General features: G+C 33.5%; 2 protein-coding genes across 2 annotated transcripts in view; one reads left to right on the top strand and one right to left on the bottom strand.

Moving 5' to 3' along the window:
• Nucleotides 1–15782, top strand: part of LOC134251832 (LIM domain only protein 7-like) — a 44858-nt gene extending 29076 nt beyond the window's left edge. Inside the window, exons 10-23 of the mRNA XM_062734252.1 lie at nucleotides 1223–1353; nucleotides 3740–3897; nucleotides 5072–5644; nucleotides 6164–6384; nucleotides 6792–6933; nucleotides 7086–7532; nucleotides 7563–8770; nucleotides 10221–10259; nucleotides 11058–11170; nucleotides 11380–11444; nucleotides 11606–11700; nucleotides 11780–12623; nucleotides 13340–13504; nucleotides 13680–15782. Of these exons, the coding sequence (XP_062590236.1) occupies nucleotides 1223–1353; nucleotides 3740–3897; nucleotides 5072–5644; nucleotides 6164–6384; nucleotides 6792–6933; nucleotides 7086–7532; nucleotides 7563–8770; nucleotides 10221–10259; nucleotides 11058–11170; nucleotides 11380–11444; nucleotides 11606–11700; nucleotides 11780–12623; nucleotides 13340–13504; nucleotides 13680–13705 (4227 nt within the window). The 3' untranslated portion in view covers nucleotides 13706–15782. The remainder of the gene's footprint in view (nucleotides 1–1222; nucleotides 1354–3739; nucleotides 3898–5071; nucleotides 5645–6163; nucleotides 6385–6791; nucleotides 6934–7085; nucleotides 7533–7562; nucleotides 8771–10220; nucleotides 10260–11057; nucleotides 11171–11379; nucleotides 11445–11605; nucleotides 11701–11779; nucleotides 12624–13339; nucleotides 13505–13679) is intronic.
• A 3606-nt stretch (nucleotides 15783–19388) lies between these two features.
• On the bottom strand, nucleotides 19389–25954 carry LOC134251831 (ubiquitin-conjugating enzyme E2-22 kDa-like). The gene is made up of 6 exons (XM_062734251.1): nucleotides 25807–25954; nucleotides 25272–25424; nucleotides 24736–24818; nucleotides 22490–22653; nucleotides 22047–22111; nucleotides 19389–19421 (listed from the first exon to the last, which is right to left on the bottom strand). The coding sequence occupies exons 1-6, from the start codon at nucleotides 25867–25869 to the stop codon at nucleotides 19389–19391; spliced, it is 561 nt and encodes a 186-aa protein (XP_062590235.1). The 5' UTR covers nucleotides 25870–25954.
• Nucleotides 25955–26842: the final 888 nt, after the last annotated feature.

The raw sequence follows: 26842 nt of genomic DNA, 5'->3' as shown, positions 1-26842 counted from the left end.
GGAGACAACTTTGGTATTGGCCCTGCAACACTTTTCTATCTAGGTGGGTCTGATCCATTTTAAAGCATTTTGAAATTGCAATATCATGCTTTCCCTCATTAGCATTCATGATTACTACAATGTTATAAAACTAGAAAGGCAGGTATTCTCTTGATCATCCTACAGCAAATCATTAAATGCAGTTTGTTTGCCTTTGTTAGAATGGAATGTATTGATTTTGGTTTTTTTAACATGAAGACAATAAATAATGGTTAATAGACTAATGATATATGTACCTTGGGTTTCTTTCGTATCAATAAAACATAAAACAATGTCAATTCAGACATCAGACTGGTGGGAATTTGCATTAGGAATGCATGCCAAGCATTTTAGGCCTTTAAATAGACAATAAATGTTTTACCTGGAAGATATGTCAAATGATGTTTAAAATTAATAAAATTAATATTTTATGCATTTAAACATGCATGAACAGTTTTTTTTTCTTTATCTCTAATATTTCTCTGTGAAATGAAATTCCTTATAAAATTTTTAAGATAAATATCATCCAATTTACATCACAGATTTACTGTAGCTTTTTAGAAGTTTTTTTTTGTCTTAATTTTTGTTTACTTAATTTCTGTTACCCTACTTATTTTTCTAAAGCTTTGAGGTAAATAATCATTTCAGACTTCATGTATTAGGAATAAAATGTTTGATATCTTTAAGCTTACAACTCTAAATACAGACCCTATTGAATACATGTTGGTATTCACACGTGAGAATCTACCGCAATTTTAACGTCACAGTGTTGGTCTCCAGCTTTCATTGTTTTATTCAGATAAAATACCAAATAGTCTTTGTGCACCTATAACATTTATTTTTGGAAAAAAAAATGTCGCCATTATGGATTTATACAAACAAAAATTACTAAAATCTAAAAGTTCTTACATGGAATCCAATACAAAAAAAGTTTAAAACCAATAATATAATGTGTAGATTATAATCCTTTTAAATTTGGTTCCAAAATAACCTTGCATCTGTGACACATTATTGACCCAAAACATTTCAAGAATCTGTAATATTATCACAAGAACTTAATGTAGTTGCAGGACACTGTAGAACTCTATCTGGTATATAAACAAGGTTTTGTGTTACCTAAAACACAAACAGGAGAGCTATTGTCTACGGGGCACTCTCTGTGGCCATCTTCTGCGACTGTCACTATCAACATGTTGTTTTTCAGGCTTTCACTGAGAAAAACATAAAGATCAACCTACAGAAGCCTCAGAACACTTCCAGGGGTTTTGGATTTAGTATCTCGGGAGGCGTGGAAAAGAAACAGCCTGTAACAGTGTACAAAGTCACGATAGGTAGGTAATCCCCCCTGCAGACTCTGTCTATATAAAGGTCACCCACCCCAAACCAGACATGATAATCTTCTCTTCTGATTATTTACACTTTTTATCTCCTGTAGATTTTTAAATTGGAATTTGAAGTGAATTCTATTTTAACATCTTACATTCTTTTCAGTGAAAAGAAACTAGTAGATAGAAAAAGGCTTCACTTTTTTCCATAGCTATACAGTATAAATATTTGTGTTCGATGTTTGTGTATCCTTTCAGAGATGGTGTATGTGGGGTTTTTTTTTTAAGTTTTATTTATACAGCTGTCAAAAATGAAATGAGTTGTCTATTTAAGTGATTTCAACTTTAAATATACATAATGTAGAAAAGAAAAATGTTTTTCTGTATATGCATGTATTATACATGAGATGGTTATATAGATTAAGTAGGTGGAAACATTGACATACAATTTAGAAGGAAGATAATGTTAATCCAGAAAATCCAGAAAACCCTAGATTGTGTGATCATTGATAGTATAAAAAATTAAGTCAAAAAAATGTTTTTAAGGCCATCTATTCCTCACTCAGGAAGGACAACTCTCTCGAAATTATTGCTTAAAGTTCTTTGAAGTCATTTAAAAATCACACCTGGGGAGAAGGGAGCTATGGGTGATTTATTAAGTGAGGAAGGAGCACCATAGATTTATATTCATATTTCCTGGAACTTTCATTTTTGTCATCAAATAAAAGGTAGCATGATCTTTTTTTTATAGTCAATCAAAAACTTTTTATTGGGAGAGTGAAAAGAGAGTAGGGGTTTCATTATAACTGAAACTTAAAAAAGGAAAATAATCTAAACATCTTACAAAAGTATTCAAATTTAAGTCTAATGTTTACTTTCTTTTTCTCTTTCATACTTCGTTCATGTCTGTATACCCAGTATTGAACTTATGTCATTCCTTTTGTTTATCGGTTGACAACACACCAGTGTAATTTGGATTTTTGTTTTGGAATGAGTGTATTAGGTTAACGTGACAAGGGCTAAAATCTTGACACTAATGCATGGATTATGAGGGGCATATTGTCCATTTTCTTTAAATAAATTCACAAGCTCGGTAAACCCCAAATCAAAATGGCTTTCATGTATAGAATAGGGGGTCTTGATCAAATCAACTAAAGGAATTCAAGTACATTTGAACTAAGCCTTTGAATAAAAGGTAGAAATATGATAAAGGTGTTCCATAGCTTAAGTGGAATAACAAGTTTTATTAAAATGAAATAGGTTTAATTTGTTTAAACTGGGAAGTTTACATTTGATAAATTTGAAAAGAAGAAAAGAATCCAAGTATGTTAGTGTGACATCCAGATGTGAAACATTTCAGAAATTTTTGAAAAGGTGTCATAATTAAACTGTTAAAAGTTAGTATATCTTGCAATCAGGTTTTTTAGTAATGACAATTAATGCTAACATTAAAAGACACACACTCCCATATAGGTATTTGTTTTCTGTTACAAAACCTTGACTTGGTTTGAATATATTTTATTGTTTAACACAAATGGATCAGAAACAAGTTCTTGCAACTTACAAGTACAAAACCTTGATGAACTGATCTAATATAATGTTTTTGTAAGGACTAAGTGTCACCTTTTTTTGTTAGAGTGGGAGGGGGGGGGGATTTTAAATATAAATATATAAAATATATTAAAGGACAATTTGTGAAGTCCTTCACGCACTAGATATTCTATAAATAAACACCAAAAAAGCAGACATTATTTCTTATTTTAACATTCAAACAAAACTATTCTCATTTTGCATATATACAATTCTTAATGAGATGTAATTTAAATATTTATCAATTTTGTGAGAATTAGGCAGTGTCACATCATGCAAGTATAATTCCAAGTTATACTGTCATGGTAGTGGTAGTAGCATTTTGCAATGTAAATTTATTAAAATCTTAAAATTACTGTAATTGAAAATTAAAATTCAGGATCATATTTACTGTTTGAAAATTATGTTTCTGTGTTATTTTTACTATAATTGAAATCATTTTATTATTTTGCCCCCCTTCGAAGAAAGGAGGGCATCTTGCTAAAAATTGCTGCTGTCTGTCAGTCAGTCTACCAATTTTCTGTTCATTTCCTTCACAGCCATTGCACATACTGAAATGAAATTTGGTATACAAATTTATCGTAAAAATATCTAGGTCTAGTTCTGTTTTGGGTATAATCAAGCCATGTTTGACAGAGTTATGCCCCTGGACTTAGAAAAAAATCCAATTATTTGGGGGAGGGGGGGGGGGGGATAAGTGTTTTACAAACATCTCTTGTTTTATTACATTTACTGTATATGTAATTGAAATCAGTTTACTTTATTACATTTACTGTAAATGAAATCTGGTTGTGTATTATAGGTAGTGCAGCTGATGTCTGTGATTTACAAATGAAGGACATAATCCTATCTGTGAACAGGAGAGATGTTTCCTCCATGACACTACCCCAAGTCCAGCACATCATAGACAACTCCGTCAGAAATGGTCATCTGGAGCTCAAGATCAAGAGAGAGATTGGGGATGGTAGGGAAAACTTGAAATCGACAAAAAATGTTTTATGAAATATTGAACTTAGTTGATGGTTTTCAGAAATAATGTTTATAGAAAAATCAGGGATACCTCTGAACTTGCCAATTACAATGATTATATTAAAAGTTTCACAATGATTTCAGTGCACCAGCTAAATATTGTATGCACATACTTAGTAATTATTCAATAAATTTTCTTTAGATCTTTAATTTTAGCTTAATAAAAAATTGTAAACCAGATATCTCTTAAAATATAATGTATAACTAGTTATTTAAAACTAAAGATCAGTCATGCTTTTCTTGGATTCTTTATTTCCTTGCATGAATGAATCTTATCTGTATCATTCAATGGTCTTAAATAACTTAAATTGACTTCAACATTTTAGAGGGGAGGATGGGGGTACATGTCTTTGTAGTATTTATCAAAATCTTAAAAATCAGTCTAAACATATAGGCTTCTTATTGTTACTAATAGAGTATGGCTGGCCAGACATAGATGGTAATTTTGATTTTTTTAATTTTTAATTGAGAGGTGCAGTCTTCTTTTATTTTAGAATTGTGTTTTGTGTGAAGTTTTGCAAATATGCATTTTAAATGTAAACTTGCTTCACACTCAGAATTGTGTCCTACTTCTCTATTGTGTAATTGCTTCTTATTTATGGGATATCAGTCTTTCACCTATGATTAGTGTACAAAATATTTAAAATATGCTCTCTAATGTTTCTCAACTTGCTTTTTTTGGAACACATATCTCTTTTCTGTTTTGTTGCTATGTATTTATCTGATTTTTATTTCACCAACAAATGGCAAGAAATGTGTAAAAAAGGGTATGATGCTATTTAGGGTGGTGACAATTACGTACAGTTATATATTTGATATATTGTTTGGAATTATGTTCCTGAGAATGAAAAATAATATTTTATTATCTGAAACATATACTTATCACACAGGGGCCAAAAAAGTTATATCAAATAGATTTAATGTGGACTTTATTTCACATAACATTGAAATGACACCACATGTGTTGGTGATTCATGGTGAAAATTTTTGCCATCATTGATAATATAATATGCCTCTATACAAAGTGAATATTCTTCATTAATGTAGGGAAATTTTCAGTATTTTTCATGTAAGGAAAGAGTACATAATTTTCTATGAATAATTTACAGATGATGACATGGAGGATGAGGCATTTGAGGAAACAACAGCAAACTCACAGAATCACTCCCCGATCTGGAAGTCCCCTGCCCTGGCCCCCAAAACACACAGTCCCAAAACCAGCACCTCCCCAGCTACCAGTCCAAGCTACCATAACAGACACACAGACAAGTCAACACCCGAGCATCACAGACACACAAACAAGTCAACCCCTTACCATCACAGACATACAGACAGGTCACCTGCTGACCATCATACATCTACCAGTCCAAGCTACCATCACAGACATGCAAAGAAATCTGACTCAGAAGATCATACACACCATGAAAAGTCTACCCCAGATCATGAAAGACACCATGAAAAGTTTACACCAGAACATCATAGACACCATGAAAAGTTTACACCAGATGATAATAGACACCATGAAAAGTCTACACCAGAACACCACAGACATACTGAGAGGTCCACATTTGAATACAGCAGAAAGGAGGAAAAAACTGAGTCTAGTCCTAGTTATTACCAAAGGCACCATGATACAGCTGTAACCAATAAGAAAACCGAGAAAGTGCCTCCTCCTGTTCCAGGTAAATTACCATTCCATTGAAAAAATATTACTAAATATTCTTTTTTGAACATGAAAAAACAAGCTGGACTAATGTAGCCCTCTCCAATTTTTTTTATCTGATATTTTCTGGAGAGGACTACATTTCCATGGCATGTCCATAATGGTGCAAAAATATATTTTTAAATAAGGACAACTGCTGGCAAAATAAATTGTTTTTACACTCAATTTCTAATAATAGATGGAATTTTTATTTTGTGTCAACAAAATGGCCTGTTAAACACAAAAAAACACTGGTAAAATAAATCTGCCAGTTTACAAGTTGCTCTCCTCTGCAGCCATGACATTTCTCATGTGATGCACCTAGGCTTGAGTTTGAAATCTAGAATAACTTGATAAAGCAAACACACAATCAAACAGACAGGTAGACCAAAAACTATATGCCCCTGAATCTCCAATTATAGAGGCTTAAGCATTAAACAGTTAGAAAATCTTATGATATTAAATGTTTCAAACAAAAATTATGAATTTTCCTTCACAGTCAAAAGGACTGCAGCACAAAGAGAGGAGGCCAAAGAAGAGGTATCCTTCTCCACCAAGTGGGAGCCACCGCACCAGGAACCACAGAAAGAGGAGCCTAAATCAGCGGACGATGAACCAATGTGGATCCTGGACAAGCTGAAGGCCGAGCACAGACCTGTGACGGACCCGCCCGCCCTGAACACGAGCCAGTCAGAGACAAATAACAATGATGTGAAACAGGTAATGACTAACACAGCATTATACTCATAAACAGTAAGCAAAGATTTATCTGTTTGTGTGGCAGGAGTCACCAGCTAATGTTAAAGTTGACCTTGTGTCACTTCTTTGTTCATGAGTAAATGCACTGGAATTCTGCAAGGTAAATCTTCTGAGGTTTTTTATCACCTAGACTATTGCACTGTATATATCATCCATAAAACTATTTAAAGGCGTTTTATGAAATCCTTATCATTTTAGCTCACCTGAACCTGAAGGCTGAAGTGAATTATTCCGATCATTTTAACATGATATCCACCACACAAACTGGTTTCACAGTTAGCTACATGCTGAGCAGTAGGGCTTCTTGGCTTTAAAACTTCTTGTCCCTTCATTGATATTCCTTTACGTGTGTTTTGTTTTTCCAAAAGGAGTCTTCAAGTGAGAGTGAAAGTGATGAAGAAGAAGAAGAAGAGGAGACCCCAGCCTCCCCAGAGGTCCGTGAGAAGGAGTCCCCTCTGATAGAAACAGAGGTGGTTCAGAGACCTACCATCACTCTCAGGAAACATAAAGGTTATTAATCACCACAAAGCATCAGCTAAACAAATGGTTTAAGTCTTTTTTTTATCTAAAAAGAATATACAAATTTCTCCAAAATGCTGCTTAACATGAGATTAAGTAAGAGTTTGAGAAAGAGAACTAAAAAATGTTTTTATTGATTTTAGAACCTGAGATCGTAGAACCAGAGCCGCCAGTGGTACCAAAATCTTCTTTCCCTCAAGAGTCCCCACCCCCACCACCACCCTCAGAGGCACCCCCTCCTCTAAAACCCAGTAATCTGGACGAGGATTTGTTCAAGCCTCCAGACATCCTTAGGCGATGGCAAAGGTCAAGGTCAGGGCGGTCCTCCTCTTCCAACTCGCTGGACAGTGATGCTGATAAACGTCTGAGTTCTTCATCTCTGCAAGCCGAGGCAAGTAGTATTAAAGTAAAGAGTCAATCTTTTCAAAATCTTTGTGGTAAGTTTGACAATAATGATGTCAAGGTTAAGAAAAAGCCACCCGTTCCACAAAAACCCAGCAGAAGTAATCTGATGAGTGAGGTTAGGTCATTTTGTCCTAGCAGTCTTAGACCTACTGGAATCTCACAAGGTGTCAAAAATAGATCTAGCAGTGAATCTACAGAGATTGTAAATGACAAAGCCATGACTAAAAAGCCTGTTCCCTCTCGAAGTATGTCTGAGAATGATGCAATACCAAGTCATCTACAACCTACAAGGTGTAGATCTCCAGTCACTGAGGGAAACAATCCAAAAGCAAGATGCGCTATCAGTCAGGAATCTGTTAAAACATTCAGTGGAGATAAACAGCATCAAACAGATTCCACAAGTGTCAGGGACATTAAAAACATGGGCACAATGTCTGACAAATATCTAGAGGCATCATTAACCCTGTCTAGAAACAGCTCACAGAACAACAAGGAACCATCTAAAAACAAGTGGAATTCTTCTTTTGCTATGACTAACTTTACCTCCAATACAGGAGAGAAAACTAACCTCTCCAGACAAAAATCTAGCAGTGCAACAAACTTGTCACAACAGTTCCACTCAGGAACGCATCAACTTACAAGACACATGTCTCAGGAAGATGGCTTAGATCAGCCAGGAAGATTAATCAAAACTAGGGACATTTACTTAAGAATAGAAAAGCCAGAGGAATCCAAAACCAAGAATCTAAATCAGAATGATACCAAAGTTAACCACAAACCTACTCAAAAAGACACCAGTGGAAATATGAAAAGTCCAAGAATCATGGTGAACAAATATGGCATTCAGAGTGGAAACAAAGGGAATTCTCTGGACTCTTTCAGGACCAAAAGAATAGTTTCTGATGGAACTGAGGTCAGGATGCCCAGGAGAGGGACCCCTGTCATGAAGAAATGGCCCTCAGAGTCCTCATATCTTGTGGATATGGACCTCGATGTAGACTCGGAACCAGAAGTTGACCTGAGGACTGATAAAAGCCTGACCTCAATGTTTCCATGGCAAACAGAATTAGGGAGAAAGGCAAGCTTTAAGGCTACCAAGAATTTTAAGAATACAGTAACTGCTCAGATTAATAGAGTTAGTCGTGATTTCAGTTCAGATGAAGCTGAGAGTAGCGTTACTAGTTCTGTAGAGGATCACAGCAAAACCGGAAGTAGTGGAGACTCTATCAAATTTGGAGTCCGTTCAAGACCAAAACAAGAGAATGGGCTGAATGCTCATTCAAGATCAACCAGCTTTCCCAGTTTAGCGACTGAGGATTCACAGTTTGTTCCAGACCAGGTTGGTTTTGATGTCAAGTTAAGGAAAATTACCCAAGAGCTTGAAAGAGTCAGACAAGAACTCTTAGAGAAGACCATGGGACAGGTATTCATAGAGGTGGTTTGTGCAGTTTTGACCAGCAACATGCATAGTTTGTGTTTGATTTGGATCTGACTTTAGTTTTGCACAATTAAAAGAATTGTGAAGATTTTGACCTGGATTTTACAAATGATCACTTATTCTTAATGTATGATCTATAGTCACATGAGAAAGGGTTTTTCATTTGAGTGGAATACTTGTTTTATTATAATGCAGCTTACATGTCAGTTAAGACTGGATTTAATTTGGCAAGGTGGCAGTTTTTTCAAGTGCACAAGCAACACTGACTTGTGTTTTGTTGTTGTTTTTTTTTAATTGTGACTGCACTGTTTGAGAACATAACTGCAGAACTGAACAAAAGATGTTCAGAATCATGTGTAATCAACATAAAGCCTTGTTTCCACATTATCTATTACAAAAGTTTATCTTTAAAAACATTTTTATTTAGAAATGAGATATGGAATTTCACTGTTTTTTAGCTCTACTGGTCAGAGACCAGAAGAGCTTATGCGATAGTAATGCGTCCGGCATCCGTCCGTCTGTCCGTCTGTCTGTAAACAATTTTTCAAAATGCTACTCCTCCTACAGTTTTGGTCTAATTTCAATATAACTTGGCACACAAGTAGACTACACTAAGATACATAATTCAGTTTATCGGTTTTTGATTTCGATGAACGGTGTTGCCGTGGTTACTAAAAATAGAAATTTCAGTGAAATTCTTTCAAAATGCTACTCCTCCTACAGTTTTGGTCTGATTTCAGTATAACTTGGCACACAAGTAGACTACACTAAGATACATAATTCTGTGTATCGGTTTTTGATTTCGGTGAACGGTGTTGCCGTGGTTACTAAAAATAGAAATTTCTGTGAAATTCTTTCAAAATGCTACTCCTCCTACAGTTTTGGTCTGATTTCAGTATAACTTGGCACACAAGTAGAATACACTAAGATACATAATTCTGTGTATCAGTTTTTGATTTTGATGAACGGTGTTGCCGTGGTTACTAAAAATAGAAATTTCTGTGAAATTCTTTCAAAATGCTACTCCTCCTACAGTTTTGGTCTGATTTCAGTATAACATGGCACACAAGTAGACTACACTAAGAACATAAAGAGACTTTATCAACGATCATTATTCTATTTATTGCTGTTGTAAAGTTTCAAATCCCAGCTGCTTAACTACTTTTCTCTTCCTTTGCTATAAGTTCAAACCAGTAGAGCTTCAGTCTCGACAGAGACTTCTGGTTTATTTGTTTAATGGTTATACCCATGTCCATGATTTATTGAGAATCCCTCTCCAAGTAGTTGCTAAGCTGGGAGTTCCCAGTAAATTGAATAATAAAAAATTTTTCAATGAATATCGAGTTACATATAATTTATAAAGTATTTATAACTGTTCTGAATATTAAATCTAAGTATTTCTTGTAGTTTATTAATTTTTTTTATTTCCTTGCAGTTCAACATCAATCAAGCCAGCCCAAGCCATGCAGAAACAGTGAGTTATTTTTCTGTATTCTATTATAAAGAATAAGTAGGGCATATAAAACGAATTAATCAGCTGTCCATTTACACTATAAAATGCCACAATAAAAAAAGTGAATGCATGAATAGGTGAGGCATGTGGAGTCTGTCGTTTGTTACGTATTTAAAAAATGACGAGACCACAAGATTGATTTATGTAACAAAAAATATACAAAAACAACTGTTACTTTACATTGCTATGAATCCTTAATGAGAATCAAGAGGAAACCTCTCTGTTGATTTAATTAAAACTACATTGAAAAATGGTGATCTTAACTCCTTTGTGCAAGGATATTAACATAATTTAACAAAAAGAAATGCATACACTTTAATATTAATTTAACATTTTTAACCTGGCAGATTGCAAAGCAAGGTTCTGTCTATGGATTTATATTTGTTAAAGACTGTATTCAAATTACATTTGTATTAATATGGATTATGCCTTGAGAGTTGACCTTTGACCATAAGACCAGTTAAGAAATGCATTTCTTTACCTTTTATAAAAAAAAGTATGATTTTTTCATCAAATGAAATGATTAGGTTATATCTGCCATGATTGGAGTTTACTTGGCCTTGACATTTGACCTCATTGTTTAAAATACACACACACACAAACACACACATACAACTCTCTTGTTAATTTCATTTGATTTCCACATATAGTGAACAAAAAAGAAAACTTCACAAATTAATTTTAAGATGTGTTCAATTAAGCATTTTGATATTAGATTTGACGCATTTCCAACAAATGAAGGCATGGTTGTTTTTACAGGAACCTGCGAAGGAGACCCGTTATGATGCGACAGTGGGACAGCCTGTGACTCTCCAGATATCCACGGCTACATCTCAACTGATTATTGACCCCCGCAACCAGGTCAATGAAGAGTAAGCATCAAAATGGTCCTCAAAGAATTTCCTACCATGGAACATCAAACTTCCTTCATTCTAATTTTGGCAAAATTATTGTTTTCATTTTGTATAATATGCTTGCATTTGTGTGGTGAGAACTAGTCTAAAAGCTTATTTGTAATGAATTCGTAGTAATTGGTTATGTTTGATGGTTCCTAAGAACAGTTTTGTTTTATCTTTTTAAGGGAGCCTGCACCTCTACATGAGTACAGCTTCCATGTCAATCTTGATCAACCAAAAGAGAAAGGAAGTAAGTCACCTTGATTATCAGCAACAGAACATTATCCTTACAACAAAATATACTCTCAAGTTTCATTGTTTTATGCATCAAAGTGTTTAGAAAATGTGAGTAACTTTATAAATAGACACATAAGGAATTCTTTCTAAATACATGATGCTATCATTGTGTAGGTGTGCTTCCAAGCCGAGATTTACATCATGACCAGCAACAAGAGGAAGAAGAGCGCAGAATAAAAGAAAAAGAGGAACAGCTGAAAAAGCAGGAGGTATTGCTCAGCTTAAAGAGTTGTATCAATGTTTGTCAATTGCAGTTTCTTTCACTGAGTTTTTTGTTGATTGTTACAGGAAGAAATTAGAAAGGAGAGAGAAAAGTTGCGTCTTGAGCAAGAAAGAGTTCGGCGTGAAAGAGAGGCTCTGGAAAGACAAAAACAGGAGGAGGAAAAATCCAAACAACGCTCAACATATGGAACCAAGAGTGAAATGAATGGTTATGATAAACCTAGTGATAATGTGACTCAGTTCAGTGTGTCCCAGGAAACCACCCAGGGACCTCGGAGGCTGGAGACTTTGTGGGCACCAGATCCTAACAAGGACAAGCAGAGGTGGTCAAGGGAAGACATGCTGGCCATGAACCGAAAACCCACTCCTCTACAGAAAAAACCCGAAGCTGAACCAGAGACAGAGAGCTCAAAGGAAGTTCATTCTAATTCTGTGCCAAAACCTAGACAACACAGCAATGACTATAATCCAACACAGACCCGGCCCCACAGATCTGACCACAATACACACTGGATGGTGGAGGAAGCAGAGAGGAGGAGAAGGGCTGATAATAAACGCCATTCTGTTCATTCTTATGGAGGACCAATCAAACCGGTGCATCAGGAGGGGCTAGCCAATCGTTGGCGAGATGATACCTCTATCCCGAAACAACAGACATATACAACTAACAGTGTGATTTCCCCTAGATCTTTGAATACCAAACAATTTAGTGCTGTGAATGAACCAGACAAACTGTCTCAGACGCTTCCAGCTAATTACAGTTATGGTCATGGACCAAAGACAGACACCAGTGTGCGACTATCCCGGGGCTCCCCCACCCCTCCCTCCCCGTCCTCACCCCCCAGTCACGCTGAACAAATTATGGCTGTCAGCGGAAAGCAGCTGTGCTCTCACTGTGCACAAGAATTAGGTAAGTTGTCCCATGCTTTATTCATCCTTCCTGTGTCGATGTTTTGCTTTGTAATAAATGATGTCAAGATGTTTAAAAAATAACATTCCTTATTGCAGACAATGATAATAAGTTGTTATTTCCTGATCTATTATACAAACTTGAATAAGAAAAAACAATGCAAGCTAAGTTTAAAAAATTAAATTGGAAGATTTAGGAGTTCAGAATTATGTATCTTTTCATATTTAAGGGTACTTACCACAAACAAAAAATGGATGCGCGGGTTGATATATATTTTTTGACTGATTTTGATTTGTATTGATATAAATAATAAATCCCTGAAATATAAAGAAATCGTAGGTTTTCCTTGGTGTTAAGATTTGAGATTTTATTTTGCCTTCTATATAATTCCATACAAAATTTTGCACATTTTTTTAACTATGACAAAATCTTATAAAATTTTCCCACTCTACTTGGTAAACATTATTCAGGTTGTCAATTTAAATGTAAATCTATGAGAAATAATGCTGATTTCTGAAAAAAGTTTGTTTGTGTTATTTATCCTTAAATGTTTTTGCAATAAAGGAAAATGTTCCGGTATGTTATTTTCAATAACTGTTCCTGAAAATGAAAGCCAAGTTCTCAAAATCTGTATTTTTAGTTTTACATATATAATTCTGAACAAGTAAAGGACTAAAGCATTATATTAACCTTTATTAATGATTGTTGTGCTGTAGGTTTTGGAGCTGCTATGGTTATTGAATCCTTGGGTCTGTATTACCATGTACAGTGCTTCCGATGTTGTGTCTGCCACACGACGCTGGGTAATGGATCCCAGGGTGCTGATGTCAGAGTCCGAGTCAATAAGTTACACTGCCGCAACTGTTATAGTAATGACGAGGGTGGGTACTCAAAACATTGTTACAAAATATAGTCAAATCTTAGAATATAAAATCCCATAGTCCTTTAAAGTTTTGCATTATTTTTATCAAGAATCATTAATTTAGATATGTAATATTTTTTTATTTAATTTTCCATAAAAGATGTTGAAGATGATTTATTTTTATTCTTTTTCAGCTGGATTGAAATTTAGTAAAGTATGAGTGATTTCCTTGAAATGATAAACTGTATGAGAAGTTGACAGTAATACTGGCCCTGCATGAAGCTTCAGTGATTTGGCAGATCTATCGAGCAGGTGCCCCCAGTCAAGGGCAGACAACTCTCCAGGGATTTAGTCTTAGTTATCCACATGGGACTAATGTACTCTCCCTGGTTGCTTAGTTACACAAGATGGGGATGTGGCAATGTTTAATGTATTCCGTGTTCAAATGTGCTTCCATAAAGTTTGAACAAGCAACTAGGGAAAAGTGTTATATATATTTTTTTGTAAGTGATATACATGTACATGTTGTATGCAAATGGCAGACGGCCATGAAAGCAATGCCAGTGTAATACTTGCTTGATTTTGCTTTTATGTAACTTTTAAATACATGTATTATGCAAACAATGTATAAGATTTTGAGAAGCAGATGTCGGAATGTATTTCTGAAAGGTTTTGGCTTCTTTGAAGTTCTCTGATGGAAATTCTTTTTGAAGTTGAAACTACTTTTTGAACCGCTTCTTTCTCACATTTGACATTTGTTAAAGGTTTTGACATTACTATACAAGGACAATTCTGCTTTAAAAAAAAAAAAATCAGAAATTTTACTGTATAATAAATTTGCAAACTATATATGGAGGGCCAAAATAGGGATTCATCCATGGATCTATATGTATATGATGAGCATTTTTAGCTTGATATTTTTAATATACAACAGTATTCCAAAAATTCATGTGTTGTGATCCTGCTAAGTGTATATCATTGATAATCATATTTACACTTGTTTTGTTGGGTGTTGGTGTACCATATATAACATTCAATTGTCAAATGCATTATTTTGTTCATGTAATACCCTCAATATGCAAATAGACTGTGCCTTTCTTTATGGGTATTTTAAAGAAATAGGAGTGTACATGTATTATATACTTATATCATTATATAAGTTATATAATTTGATTGCTATCGGTTAAAAACTCCTATATTGTATTGTTATCTTAAACATTCCAAGGCCAGATTGTTAAAGCATATATATTTTGTCTCAGATTGATCTATTTTTTCCACATATTATATCCTTTATTTTGCATATTTGCTGTGATCAGGGTAGATTGAAGGTTTATGGAAATTTTGACCAGAATGTGACCGATTTAATCACTTTTACACAACTTGTATTCATGTTTAGTCTTGGATGCAGGGTGTTCAATATCATCTATTAAAATATAAGCAATAATGATATCTTTAAATTCTAATTACTTGTCAGGCTTTGTATATTATTCAGATTTACTAATCATTTGTATACAGGCAAGTAATATTATATCAGTATCTAGGCTATGCTATGAATTCAAGACTGCGAACTAATTGATTTATTTTTTTTTAAATCAACATTAAAAAAATTTAAAACTTGCAGAATAAAGACCAAGAATTGCGTGAACTTACCAAATAAAGACATGAAGAATTATATAATACACAATAAGACTTCCTTATATAAAGCGTCGATTTTGAAGGCACATTCTCCATAATTAAGCACTTGCACAGTCTTTTATGTGCATGGTTGAGAGGGCAAAATCTGTGCAATGTCATCAAGCAATATTATCAGTACAATAACTACAGCAGGTTTATCTTACACATTGAAAAGTATCATGTGCGTGACATAATATCATATATATATATTTATAATTTATGTATACATTGGTATATGACTGTATTGATCTTTTAAAAGGCTAATATAAGTTATAGACGTGTACTAGATCAAAGCCTTCAAAGGAAACGCTGGCTTGAGTAATTAAATAAGTCATTACAAAGGTTTGGTTTGATAATTCCACTGGTAATTGCTTTTTTAAAACTTGTGTAATTGTCAGATCTTTGGTATGATATGCCATGACATATGAAATTAATGAAAATCTCATGACTTACTGCAGTGTATAACAATTAAGCTTGAATAACAATAACTACTATTTCTATACACTGTCTGTATATCAGTACCTTATACCTGTAAATAAGCAGACAACTATAATATATTGTCAGAGTAATATAATACTATAAATGGCTTAATATTACAAAATAAAATTGTAGAAACCTCAGAACTTTTTCAGTACTTAGAATCTGTATGAAATTGAAAGAAATTTGTTCACCATTATCTGTTTGAGACTTTCGGAAGAAGATGGTTATAATTATGTCAACCTTTAGTCACCTTTGTCACTCAAGTGGTTTATTCCTCAGTGTTCTTTTCTGTTAATTCATCTAGAATTGAGAAAATGACTGAACACATTTCTATCAATTTTGGTTTATGGAATCTGCAATTAGAGGGAAAGTTCAAATATTGCATGAGTAATAATACTATACCACAACTGAAATTCAGAAGGGGGATTTATTTTCTCCTGGACATCTAGATGGCATACATGATAATAGGAGCCATCACTATAATGGGTATTTTCTGCATATCACAATTTTTTGCGAAAATACATGTATCCAGTACACTGTTATTTATGATTTACATAATCCTATTTTTGCTATTGCCCCATTGGTGTGATATAAATATCTGTATATTAATTATACAGCACACTACCAGGGGCAATTTCATTCAAGTTTATTTTATTGTGTAATGCAAAGTAGGCGAAAATTAATAATGCAAAAACAGGCAGTTATACGTCATTTACTATCCAAACTTTGAAATTCATGATCCTTTGCCCCCCCTAGTAGGGTAAAGTTAATGATCACTCTATCTTACAGGGAAAGTACATGAATGATATAATGAGCTTTCAACCAAATTAAAATGTGTATCTTCTTGTATACTGTATGCAAACTTTTTTCCAAATGGGATTTCATGTTATGTAAATGGTAACAATTTTTGCAGAAATTTTTAACAGCACGCCTGAAGTGCATTTACATGTAAGACATACAATGGCACTCCAAGAAATCCAAATTATTTTCTACCAGCAAATTAAATAGAAATTGTGATTCCACAAAATTATGACCATGGCCCATGGAAAAAAAGTAAATTAATTTACAGTATTGAAAATACAAAAGGCCTTTTTTTCTTGGTCATGTTTCAGGTAACAAGTTTGGTAACCAGTATACCATAACTATTTTTTTGTTCAACGCACAGGTATTAAAGTATTGGTTTGGGCTGTGGATACACGTGTATCTACCTGGGTGGTTCAGTGGTTAGAGCACCTGACAATTGATGTAGGGATCTCAGGTTTGATTCCTGTACCAGTCATAACATTTTCTCGTTTCCTATTACATAATTTGGTGCTACTGACCAACCTTGGACCTGCAAATGAAAGTACTGTCAGGGGCTACAGTATCTGGGTTGTGTCTGAGGGTGAAGACAATTTAAGGAAGGAGGAATCTAATGGTTTGGGTCATGGATTTCAGTCTCAGTAACTGAAATTGATTAGGGCCCCTAACTAGTAATGCAGGCTCAAGTCCAGTCATACTTTTTCTCATTTCCTGCTAAATGTATGTTCTTTATGCCTTAGTATATCTAGCAGGCAAACCTCTTGCCATGTGATAGTAAACAATTATTTAAAATACTGGCATTACCACTGCATTTCTGTTCAACCTTCAGCCAAAGGTCAATAGGTCCTTAAAGATGCAGAGTGCATAGAAACATGGTTAGACTAGAGTATCTGCATGTCTATGGCATTGTAACTTTTAAAGATTTACTTAATATAATTATACCTATAGAGCTCTTAGCTGAATAGAGTTGCGAGGCATTTATAGTCTCTGTACACACAGAGGTTGGTGTGCTGCAAATTTTGCATAAATTCAGTCAAAAACAGAATCAAATTCTAACTCATCTGTGAAAAAATGAATAATGATCTCATTAATTAGTGTGAGACCTGCAACTACAGAATCAAAGGTATACAATATAAAATTGGACTGTACCAAAATTAATTGATAACAAAATGGGTCTCATGAAAGATGCAGCGATGTAATCCTTCATATTCTTTGTTAGTTAGACTTCTTTTATTCAAGAGACCCATGGGCAACATTGCTCACCTGAGCAACTTTGGCCATGCTGTTCTTCAGCAGATTTCCCCTTTGTAATACCTATTGTGACCCTACCCTTCCCATGGGGGTCATTATTTCAACAATTTAGATTCTACACTACCCCTGGACTTCTATATATGTTTCAGCTTTTCTGAACCAGTGGTGTGGTTGAGAAGATTTTCCCTATGTGTTTCAATGTAAAACTTGGATTCCCTATTGTGGCCCAGCCCTACCCCTGAAGATCATGATTTGAATGATTTAGAATCTACACTACCCCAGGATGCTTCCACATAAGTTTCAGCTTTTCTGGACCAGTGGTTCTTGAGAAGAGCTTTTAATGATCCCACCCTATTTTTGCCTTTTCTTCATCATCTCCCCTTGCAAGAGGACTTGGTCCTTAACTTTAATAATTTAAACTCCCCTTCACCCAAGGATGCTTTTTACCAAGTTTGGTTAAAATTGGCCCAGTGGTTCTTGAGAATAAATTGAAAAGGTGAAAAGTTTACAGGCGGACAGGCAGACAGCTATATAGATGGATTATGGACAACAGGTGATCAGAAAAGCTCACTTCAGCTTTCAGCTCAGGTGAGCTAAAAATACAGAAGGTTTATTTCCTACTATCCCCAAACAAACAAAAACCATCATGACTTTGATACAGAATTATAGAATATCACTAACAGGGACATATCTTCTGATTAAGAACAAAAAAGTCTGAATATCTCATTAGAGGTGAGTCCATGATACATCCTAAAGTCTGAAGGATTTTAGATACAGGAGTATAAAACTTAAATATTAACTCCATTTTATCAAAGCATACTTTGACCCAGTACAAATCCAAGTTTCTTGGGTATCACTTCTGCAATTTTGAATAACTAATAAAAAATACAATAAAATCATTTGTAGTTTTATTGTCATACTTTCATTTTCACTCAGATAAAATAACATGACATCAAACATATATGTAATAGTTATTCAAACAAAGAAAATGGTGTTGAATCACCAATACACATTGCATAACGTATATATAGTCTATGGTTACCCCCGGTCACTCAGAAGGACTAAAGCACTCTCACAAATTATGGGCAATAGTAAGTCTCGGACTCTACAGAATAACAGGAATTTACCTAGTGTTCAAAAAGATGTCTATAACAATTATATACAAGAACAAGAAACAAACCATGAGAACATGTTACCGAAAGTGGACTTTAGATGTATACATCCAACAGTGTTTTTTTCCTCTGTTACTTTTTCCCTTATACTGACACCTGCTCTGCAGTGATTCTCTTTTAAAGTACACACATATATTTTTCAGATATATCCAAACCTTATTTATAATACATAAATCATAACTCCTACCAAAACAGAAAAATAAAATACACAATTATTAATTTTTCTGTATTACTAAATCATTTAATATTAGGAACATTAACTTTTATTATCCTATTTTACATACACATCTCAGGCTACCCAGCAACAAAAACCATACCCTAAATACGGAGACTGTACCAATCATTGGAAACTTAGTGTCCAATTTTCATGAAATGCCACAGAATTATTATGGTTATACATGAAGCAAGCTGTATACTTGAACAAAGAATCAAAAGGCTATAATTTGGATAAGATGATACAGAAATACAAGAAAATGACACACATGAAACAGATGTGTAAAAATATTCACTAATAAATACACTTGATTAGCACTGGCTCACATTATCACCAAACTTCTCCTACAATTGTCAATGTAATTTGTATGTAATATCACATTCACAAAATTATAAAAAAAATAATATAAATTACAGGAAAAATAAAGGGTTTGCACCAAGTGCAATTTACTGATCTTAATGTATGGTTCAATTATTTCAAGTGCAAAGAATAGGATGTACAAAAGTCGTTATTTGCCAGATAAGTGTTATCTTATGTAAAAAGCACTACTTGAATAAAAAAAGAAACAAAAAAAATAAAAAATACAAGGAAGTCTTGAGTCATGTTATCTCCTGCAACTAAGACCTACATATTTGTTAAGTTTAATTTATTTTACAAGAGTTACATGTATACTGTACTGACTAAATCCCAGCTATACCAAAAGAATGACATGACATCATAAATATCATAAATGCCAAAAACATACACAGTCTATTTAGAATAAAAACTGTATTTACAAAGTACTTGTATTATTACAGGAAAACACATCCACAAAAAGATATCACATATTTGTGAAGCATAAAATTGTGAATAATTATTGATCAATTTTCTTTTTTTTTGGGGGGGGGGGGGGGGTGTTGATCTATAATTTATAATTTCAACTGGAAAGGGTGATTTTGTTGTCAGCAATCACTATCATTCTAATACTTTACATACCACAAAATACTATTTAATGTTCAAATACATGCAAATTCTGCAGTGACTTTACTTTTGATTATGTATAGCAAATTAAAGTAGAAGCCATTCACAACAGACATAAATAGTTTCATCTTATCTTCACTTTCTACTGTCCCCCTCCCCCTCATATGATCCAAAGTCCTCTAAATCCATAAACAAATTTGAAAAAAAAGAAGTCAGTGAGTCAATTCTCACTAGTTTTCCCCTCACTCCATTTTGAATTTGGTTCAGAAAGACACAATAAACAAGAAGTTGATTTGTACAAAAATGATTCTCACCATAAGATAAAAACAAGAAGTGTGCTTAAATTTCAAATATCTGTGATGAGTAGTTGCTAAAAAAACTGTGATGGAAATTTGGTACAAACAGACACACAAGGATAAAAGGTTATATCCTGTTTTAGGAGAGAGGGAGTGGGTATAAAAAGGATTTTTACTTAGATGTTGGATACTGTAACTGGTAGATAACCAATTTAAATAATCAAAGAGGGGAAAAGTCTCCAAAGGTCAAAATCTATTCAGAAGCTATTTTGATGCTATATTCGTTGTGACCATTAAAAAAAAACCGACCCAATACTTTTTGACAAAAGGTGAATTTTAAACATAAAAATTCTGATCATTCTTTTTAATATAAAAGATTTAAGCTGTACTCTTGCTTATAAAAACAAAGAAGTTTAGAAATATAATATTCTGCTTCTGAAAATAGATTCTTTCCACTGGGGCCCACTCGATTGGGACCCCTCTAGAAGCAGAGGGGAATGTTGAAAGGGTTGGAATGGAGTGTTCAGAAGGATATTTAATAGGATGGAATATTTTCTGCAATGTTTTGAATTACTGCAGTTGTTGAATTTCAAGAATTTGAATCCGTTTTTTTAAGCATTAAATGTAAGTTCGAAAGGGAAACTTAATTGAGATAATTAAGAGTGGGAAAATTAATTTAATATAATAGTATTGGGATTTTTTTTAATTTATGTAAAGAAAGATTTAAAACATCAGGTGTCTGAGACAGAAGAATATTAAAGAGCATGTAAAAAAAAAATAAAATAATTATGGTCAAATCAGGGACCTATTTACGGCTCAAATCTGCACCCCATGGTAAATTATGAAACTGTGTTCAATCAATGGTTTATTTTACTGCAATTACATGACAGAAAAAATGCTTCTTAACAGAATTATCCTTCATACATGATAAAAATACTTTTTTGCAACTGTATTTTGTTTTAAGTTTGGTTTCATTATGTAATACTTGTGGCAAGACCTTTCATTGGATAAAAATTTGACCCTTTGACCTTTTGGAGTTTGACCTACTTTTTCAACTTTAACCTTGGCCATAGTCTATTTGAGAATGCTATCCTTCAGCCATCCTTCCATATATATCTAATTTGCATTTAAGAAAAGTTCACTATTTTGCCATCAGGTTCACTTCCTTATAACTTTTTATTGAGAAGAAATAGGACTTTCATATCTTACATGTGCATTACATGTACCTATATATGACAAGATTTGACACAATATGTCAGTAAAAATGACATCCCACCATATGCCAGGAAATCACTGAAATTTTTGTTTTTAATATTTGTACGTTACTTAAGAATTTTATCATTTTCACAACTTATTAACTGTAAATATTTTATCTATTACAAGCTAATATCATCCTCACAAAAACTAAGTCATCAATTTATACAATGTGATGCAGTATCCACATTCAATGCACATTTACATGACAAATGATGACTTGAGAAGCAGCGTTAACTTTGTAAAGTCATTATTCTGTCGCTTTGTTGCCCTCTTTTCTCTTCATTCATACACCTTCATCACATTCTTGTACTCTCCAATAGCTAATAAGTTACTGTTACAAAAGCAATCTTTTTTTCATTTTGAAGTTGTATGACATACACAAAAAGGATAGATCATTTGTTGTTGAATTCATGTATATGAATCAATAAACATTTTTAGCTATTTTACATCCCCTACCTCATCAAATCCCATATTCATCACTTGTTGTATCTTAGCTTCATAATCTGTCTCCCTCTGAGGACCTGTCAAACAAAGTATGTCTTTAAAATATTAAGTTTTCAGAGGATACAAAAAATAATGAACTCCTATATTTCATTGCAAATATTAAAAGAAGAAATTTTATGCCTTTTTGCCAGTCTTTTCTTTGGATAAAAAGTGAGAGTGCTTGATTTGAACATGCATGCTTATCAAAACTTACAGATTAAAAAGTTCTTTTAACTTTATAGTTTCTTTCCTTGTAACAAGTTCTGATATCATTGTCAAATTACATTTACTTTAAATGTACTTTGGATTAATTTATACAATGTGATGCAGAATTATGGATTTCATTCAAAAGGAAAGTGCACATTTACATGAAAATTCAGAAAAACATGACATAAGTACAGCTCAATCGGTACTACCTCCAGCATATGTATATGTCCAATGTCGAGCAGTTTTCTTAAAGATCTCGTTATTTTCTTTATATTGTTTGGCTACCACTGCGTCCTGTGGATCATCAGGTTCAGCAGCAGCTAACAATGCCTGTAGAGATAGAAGGACGGTCCGGAGGGTCATAGCAGCAGCCCTATCAATATAGGTACTAGGTGTTATCTATAGCTTTTAGCTAGGGGTTATCTATGGACTTTACAATGTATTTACTACTTGTATAATGAGTGAAATAAGAAAAAAAGGCCTTAAGGCTCAACCATGGTCCTTCTGTTCTTCATTCGAAGATTCTTTTTCCCACTTATTCTTATGTAAAGTTTTGATCAACCTTTAAGGTAGGTCGCGGGTTTGCTTTTGTCGTCAATTTTGGTACACAATTTCGACGGTTGTGTTGTGCACAAAAACAGATTCAAATGCAAGATTTTACTTCCAATTTAAGATTTAACAAATTAAAATTTAATATGCTATTGTATCTTACATGTTTTATTTTTTTTTTCACCCCGCTTTTGATTTAATGCCCTTTTAATCTACCAAATGAAAAAAAAAAAATATATTGTCCCGTTACTAAACACCCCCCACCCCCACCCCCCCCACCCCCCCCCCGGCTAATTTCCTTACGTTTGTTTTTTTTAAAAAATTATTTATGTTTATTAAATCCTATTGACCATGAATTTCCTAAAAATACAGGAACTAATATTTTATCACTCGCGGTGTTGTCGCTGTATGTTAATTCTCATGCACAAGGAATGTTTTTTTCCGTTCATTCTGACTCTGTGATCAGAATATGAATTTCACAATACTAGTGAAAATAAATTGCTGGTCACCCTAAATTTCCGCAATAAGTTAAATCATGAATAAAAAAAATTTTGCATCTTTGTTAAAATCAAATGTCAAGATACATTATACCGCATCAAATCCCATATTCATCAAATTGTTGTATCATTAGCTTCATAAATGCAATGTTTCCCAATATAAAAGCAAACTTTGACCTTATCAAAAAATCTAAACAAAGTATGTTTTTTTATAAAATACTTTAAGTTTTCACATTTTGAAATTCCTACAATTCGTCAAAATAATCACTTTTTTTAAAATAATTATTTCATTGCAAATATTCAAGACTATACACAAGAAATTTTATGCTTCTTTTTGCCTCCATTCTTTTCTTTGGATAAAAAGTGAGAGTGCTTGATTTGAACATGCATGTTATTCAAAACTTACAGGATTGGATATAAGTTCTTTTAACTTTATAGTGAATTCTTACCTTGTAATATGTTCAATGATTACAACAATTGTCAAATTACATTTACTATAAATGTACTTTGGATTAATTATGCAATGTGATTCTGCAGAATTATGGATTTCATAGAAAAGTAAAGTGCATTTACAGTAAATTCCATGAAAATTCAATCATACACATGGCAACATAAGTACAACTCAATCGGTACTACCTCCAGCATATGTATATGTCCAATGTCGAGCAGTTTTCTTGAAATCAGAACAAAACTGTAAGATCTCGTTATTTTCAGAAATATATTGTTTGGCTACCACTGCGTCCTGTGGATCATCAGGTTCATGTGTGCGGCTAACATATGCCTGTAGAGATAGCATTTTGACGGTTTCACAGAGGGTCATAGCAGCAGCCCTGTCAATATAGATACTAGGTGTTATCTATAGCTTTTAGCAGCCCTGTCAATATAGCTAGGGGTTATCTATAGACTTTACAATGTATTTACTACTTGTATAGTGAGTGAAATAAGAAAAAAAGGCCTCAAGGCTCAACCATGGTTCTTCTGTTCTTTATCAGAAGATTCTTTTTCCCACATATTCTTATGTAAAGTTTTGATCAACCTTTAAGTTCCCATCCTGCCCCAGGTATTCTGTGTGATTTGAACAAACTTCAACCTACACTACCTAATAATGCTTCTATATTACTTTTTAATATTTCTGAAACATTATTTCACAGCATCTTTGTTACATGGACAGGGGGACAAAGAAAGACAGACTGTTGAGGATAGGTGAAGTTTTCTGTATCATGGCTATGTCAATATCTGATTCTTCTATGCATTAATTGTGACTATGTCAATAAACGAGTCTTCTATGCATTAAAACTATTCCAATATACAAGTCTATGCATCGTGATTATGTCAAAATACAAGTCTTCTATGCATTTAAGACTATGTCAATATATAATTTTTTTACATGCAAACTGTCTTACACTTACCACTGGTCTTTTAAAATATCTAAGCAAATAGCCCCTGTCACTGAACTGATATTAGGATGCCAAATCTTTGTGAGAAACTTCACCTATTGGAAAATATTTCAAAAGTAAAATAAAATAAATTGAATGCATATACAGTAAAACTTCGTAATCTTGAACCTGATGGGACTGAGAAAAAACTTTGAGATATCAAAGGATTCGAGATATCGAAGGTAAAATACTGGAAGAATATGTGGTTGGGACTTCCAAATCACTTCGACATATCCATGGTATTCCAGATATCGCAGTTTGAGATACTGAAGTTCAACTGTATATTTTAATTACAACAATTAAGGTAGGTCATTGTACATCTGAATAAAACAAATACAATTTTTGATATTCAGATATCTTATGAAATATGATATTAAAAGGACTGCTTTCATCCCTGGAGTACATTTCCAAATTTTCCAACTTTGAAATTATTTGTTTTTTCTTTTCTTTTTTATGAATTATACAAAATGAAAGGGGGGGATGCAAAACAAAAACATAAAAAAAATCACCTTTGGAGGATTAAATGGATAAGTTTCTGGAATTTTTATCTCCAAGTGAAAGTTTCCTCCTTGATATGGTGTATCAGGAGGTCCAGCTATTTCCCCTCGAAGTTCACTGTACGAGTCATTTACCAACTCAACCTTAATGCTGCATTTTGCTACCTGAAACAATGATCTCTTCTTTATAATAGTATTTCTGCTTAATATGGGTAACATATAAATTTTTAAAGCTTTTTTGTTAACTTGACAAATGTGGAATTCACTGTCCAGGGACAGCTACTGCAAGTTTTTCTGAGTAAAACATTTTCTATTTTTTTCATTAGATTAATGAATCTGCTAACATGTAAAAGATGGTAAGACTTAGAGCCTAATGAAAGCAAGAATTTACGATTTATTATCATCACAAATTTTCAATGCGAAAAAACACAGGAAAGAACATTAAAGACAGATGGAATGAAATCCGGAACATTTTATAGAGAAAATTCGAACGGTTAAATCACACAATTTATTGTTCTTTCTGAAATTCTACGTAAAATCCCATTACCTCTTCACTTTTAACAACTTCTTTAAACTCTCTCTGTATTCTTGCAGCGGCAATATTTGCCATAATGGGGTTTAACTCTGTTGTTTTTGATAACAATGAATATATTTCTGAGATAATTTGTAAACACTAAAACAGAAGATTACTTCACTCAGACTACTTCCGGTGATTATTTTGAAATATGACGTAAAAACAATAAATTCGTTTTAAATACATATGTGAATGATATAACATAAAAAGATTGACGAATCTAAAGCTGGACGTCTCAATTTTCTTTTTCTTTTTCTAAAATTATGAATGTGTTGATCAAAATTTCATAATTCCGGATAAAAACGGACAAATAGGATATCCTGGTAACGGCACCAAAAAGGATCTAACGTGTACACGTCTTCAAGATCTTCAGCAAAATCAATAAATTAAGTGTTTAAAATTCTCCTAACTTGACATATTATAATAAATCTGTAGATAAATTGACAAAATTCTAATATTTTGACCAAATTCACCAATCTCAGGCCCCAAACTCCTGATTTTTTTTTTGGTCGATACTAAAAAAGTCTATATTTGAATTTTGTCCTTGACCCAAACTTTACAATAGGACCTTAGGGCATTGACAGATAAAAAAAAAATGATAATAATAATTTTCAAAAATGATAAAATCCATCGTAGTTCTAAATAAAAAGATGTATTTGTGGAACACTATTTCCCCGTATGACAGCTCATTGCAAAGGTAAAACATTTCAAAGGCAAGTCAAAATCAAAGGTCAAGGTAAAGAGGTAAAAATAACGGTCACTTAGAGAAAGGTATTGTCACAAGGAAAACACATTTGAAACAAGAAGATCCTGTCGTTATAATAATCTTGTAAATATAACCTACCATAGGGTCATATTTTGGCTTATATTTTGACTGACTTGTTTCAGATCAGTTGTTATGCCATTGTTCTTATACTGAATTGACTACGGATAGTTCCGTCTACCTGATCAATGCATCATGCTCACGGTGTGTGTGACCGGTCAACAGGGGATGCTTACTCCTCTATGG

The sequence above is a fragment of the Saccostrea cucullata genome, unplaced genomic scaffold (genome assembly GCF_032062105.1).
Source record: "Saccostrea cucullata isolate Sc308-1 unplaced genomic scaffold, CSIRO_AGI_Scuc_v1 ctg2610, whole genome shotgun sequence".
Lineage (NCBI taxonomy): Eukaryota > Metazoa > Mollusca > Bivalvia > Ostreida > Ostreidae > Saccostrea > Saccostrea cuccullata.
Note: the sequence above shows the minus strand (reverse complement) of the source record. Positions and strands in the feature narration are given on the sequence as shown.

What these genes read in the sequence shown, in the direction of transcription:
- LOC134251831 (XM_062734251.1), bottom strand. Translation starts at nt 25,869, where the DNA reads ATGGCAAATATTGCCGCTGCAAGAATACAGAGAGAGTTTAAAGAAGTT. An exon ending in GATATTTTAAAAGACCAGTG is followed by an intron (nt 22,654 to 24,735) that starts GTAAGTGTAAGA and finishes CTATATTGATAG; the next exon opens with GGCTGCTGCTATGACCCTCC. An exon ending in TGAATATGGGATTTGATGAG is followed by an intron (nt 19,422 to 22,046) that starts GTAGGGGATGTA and finishes TGACAATTGTAG; the next exon opens with GAGAAGTTTGGTGATAATGT.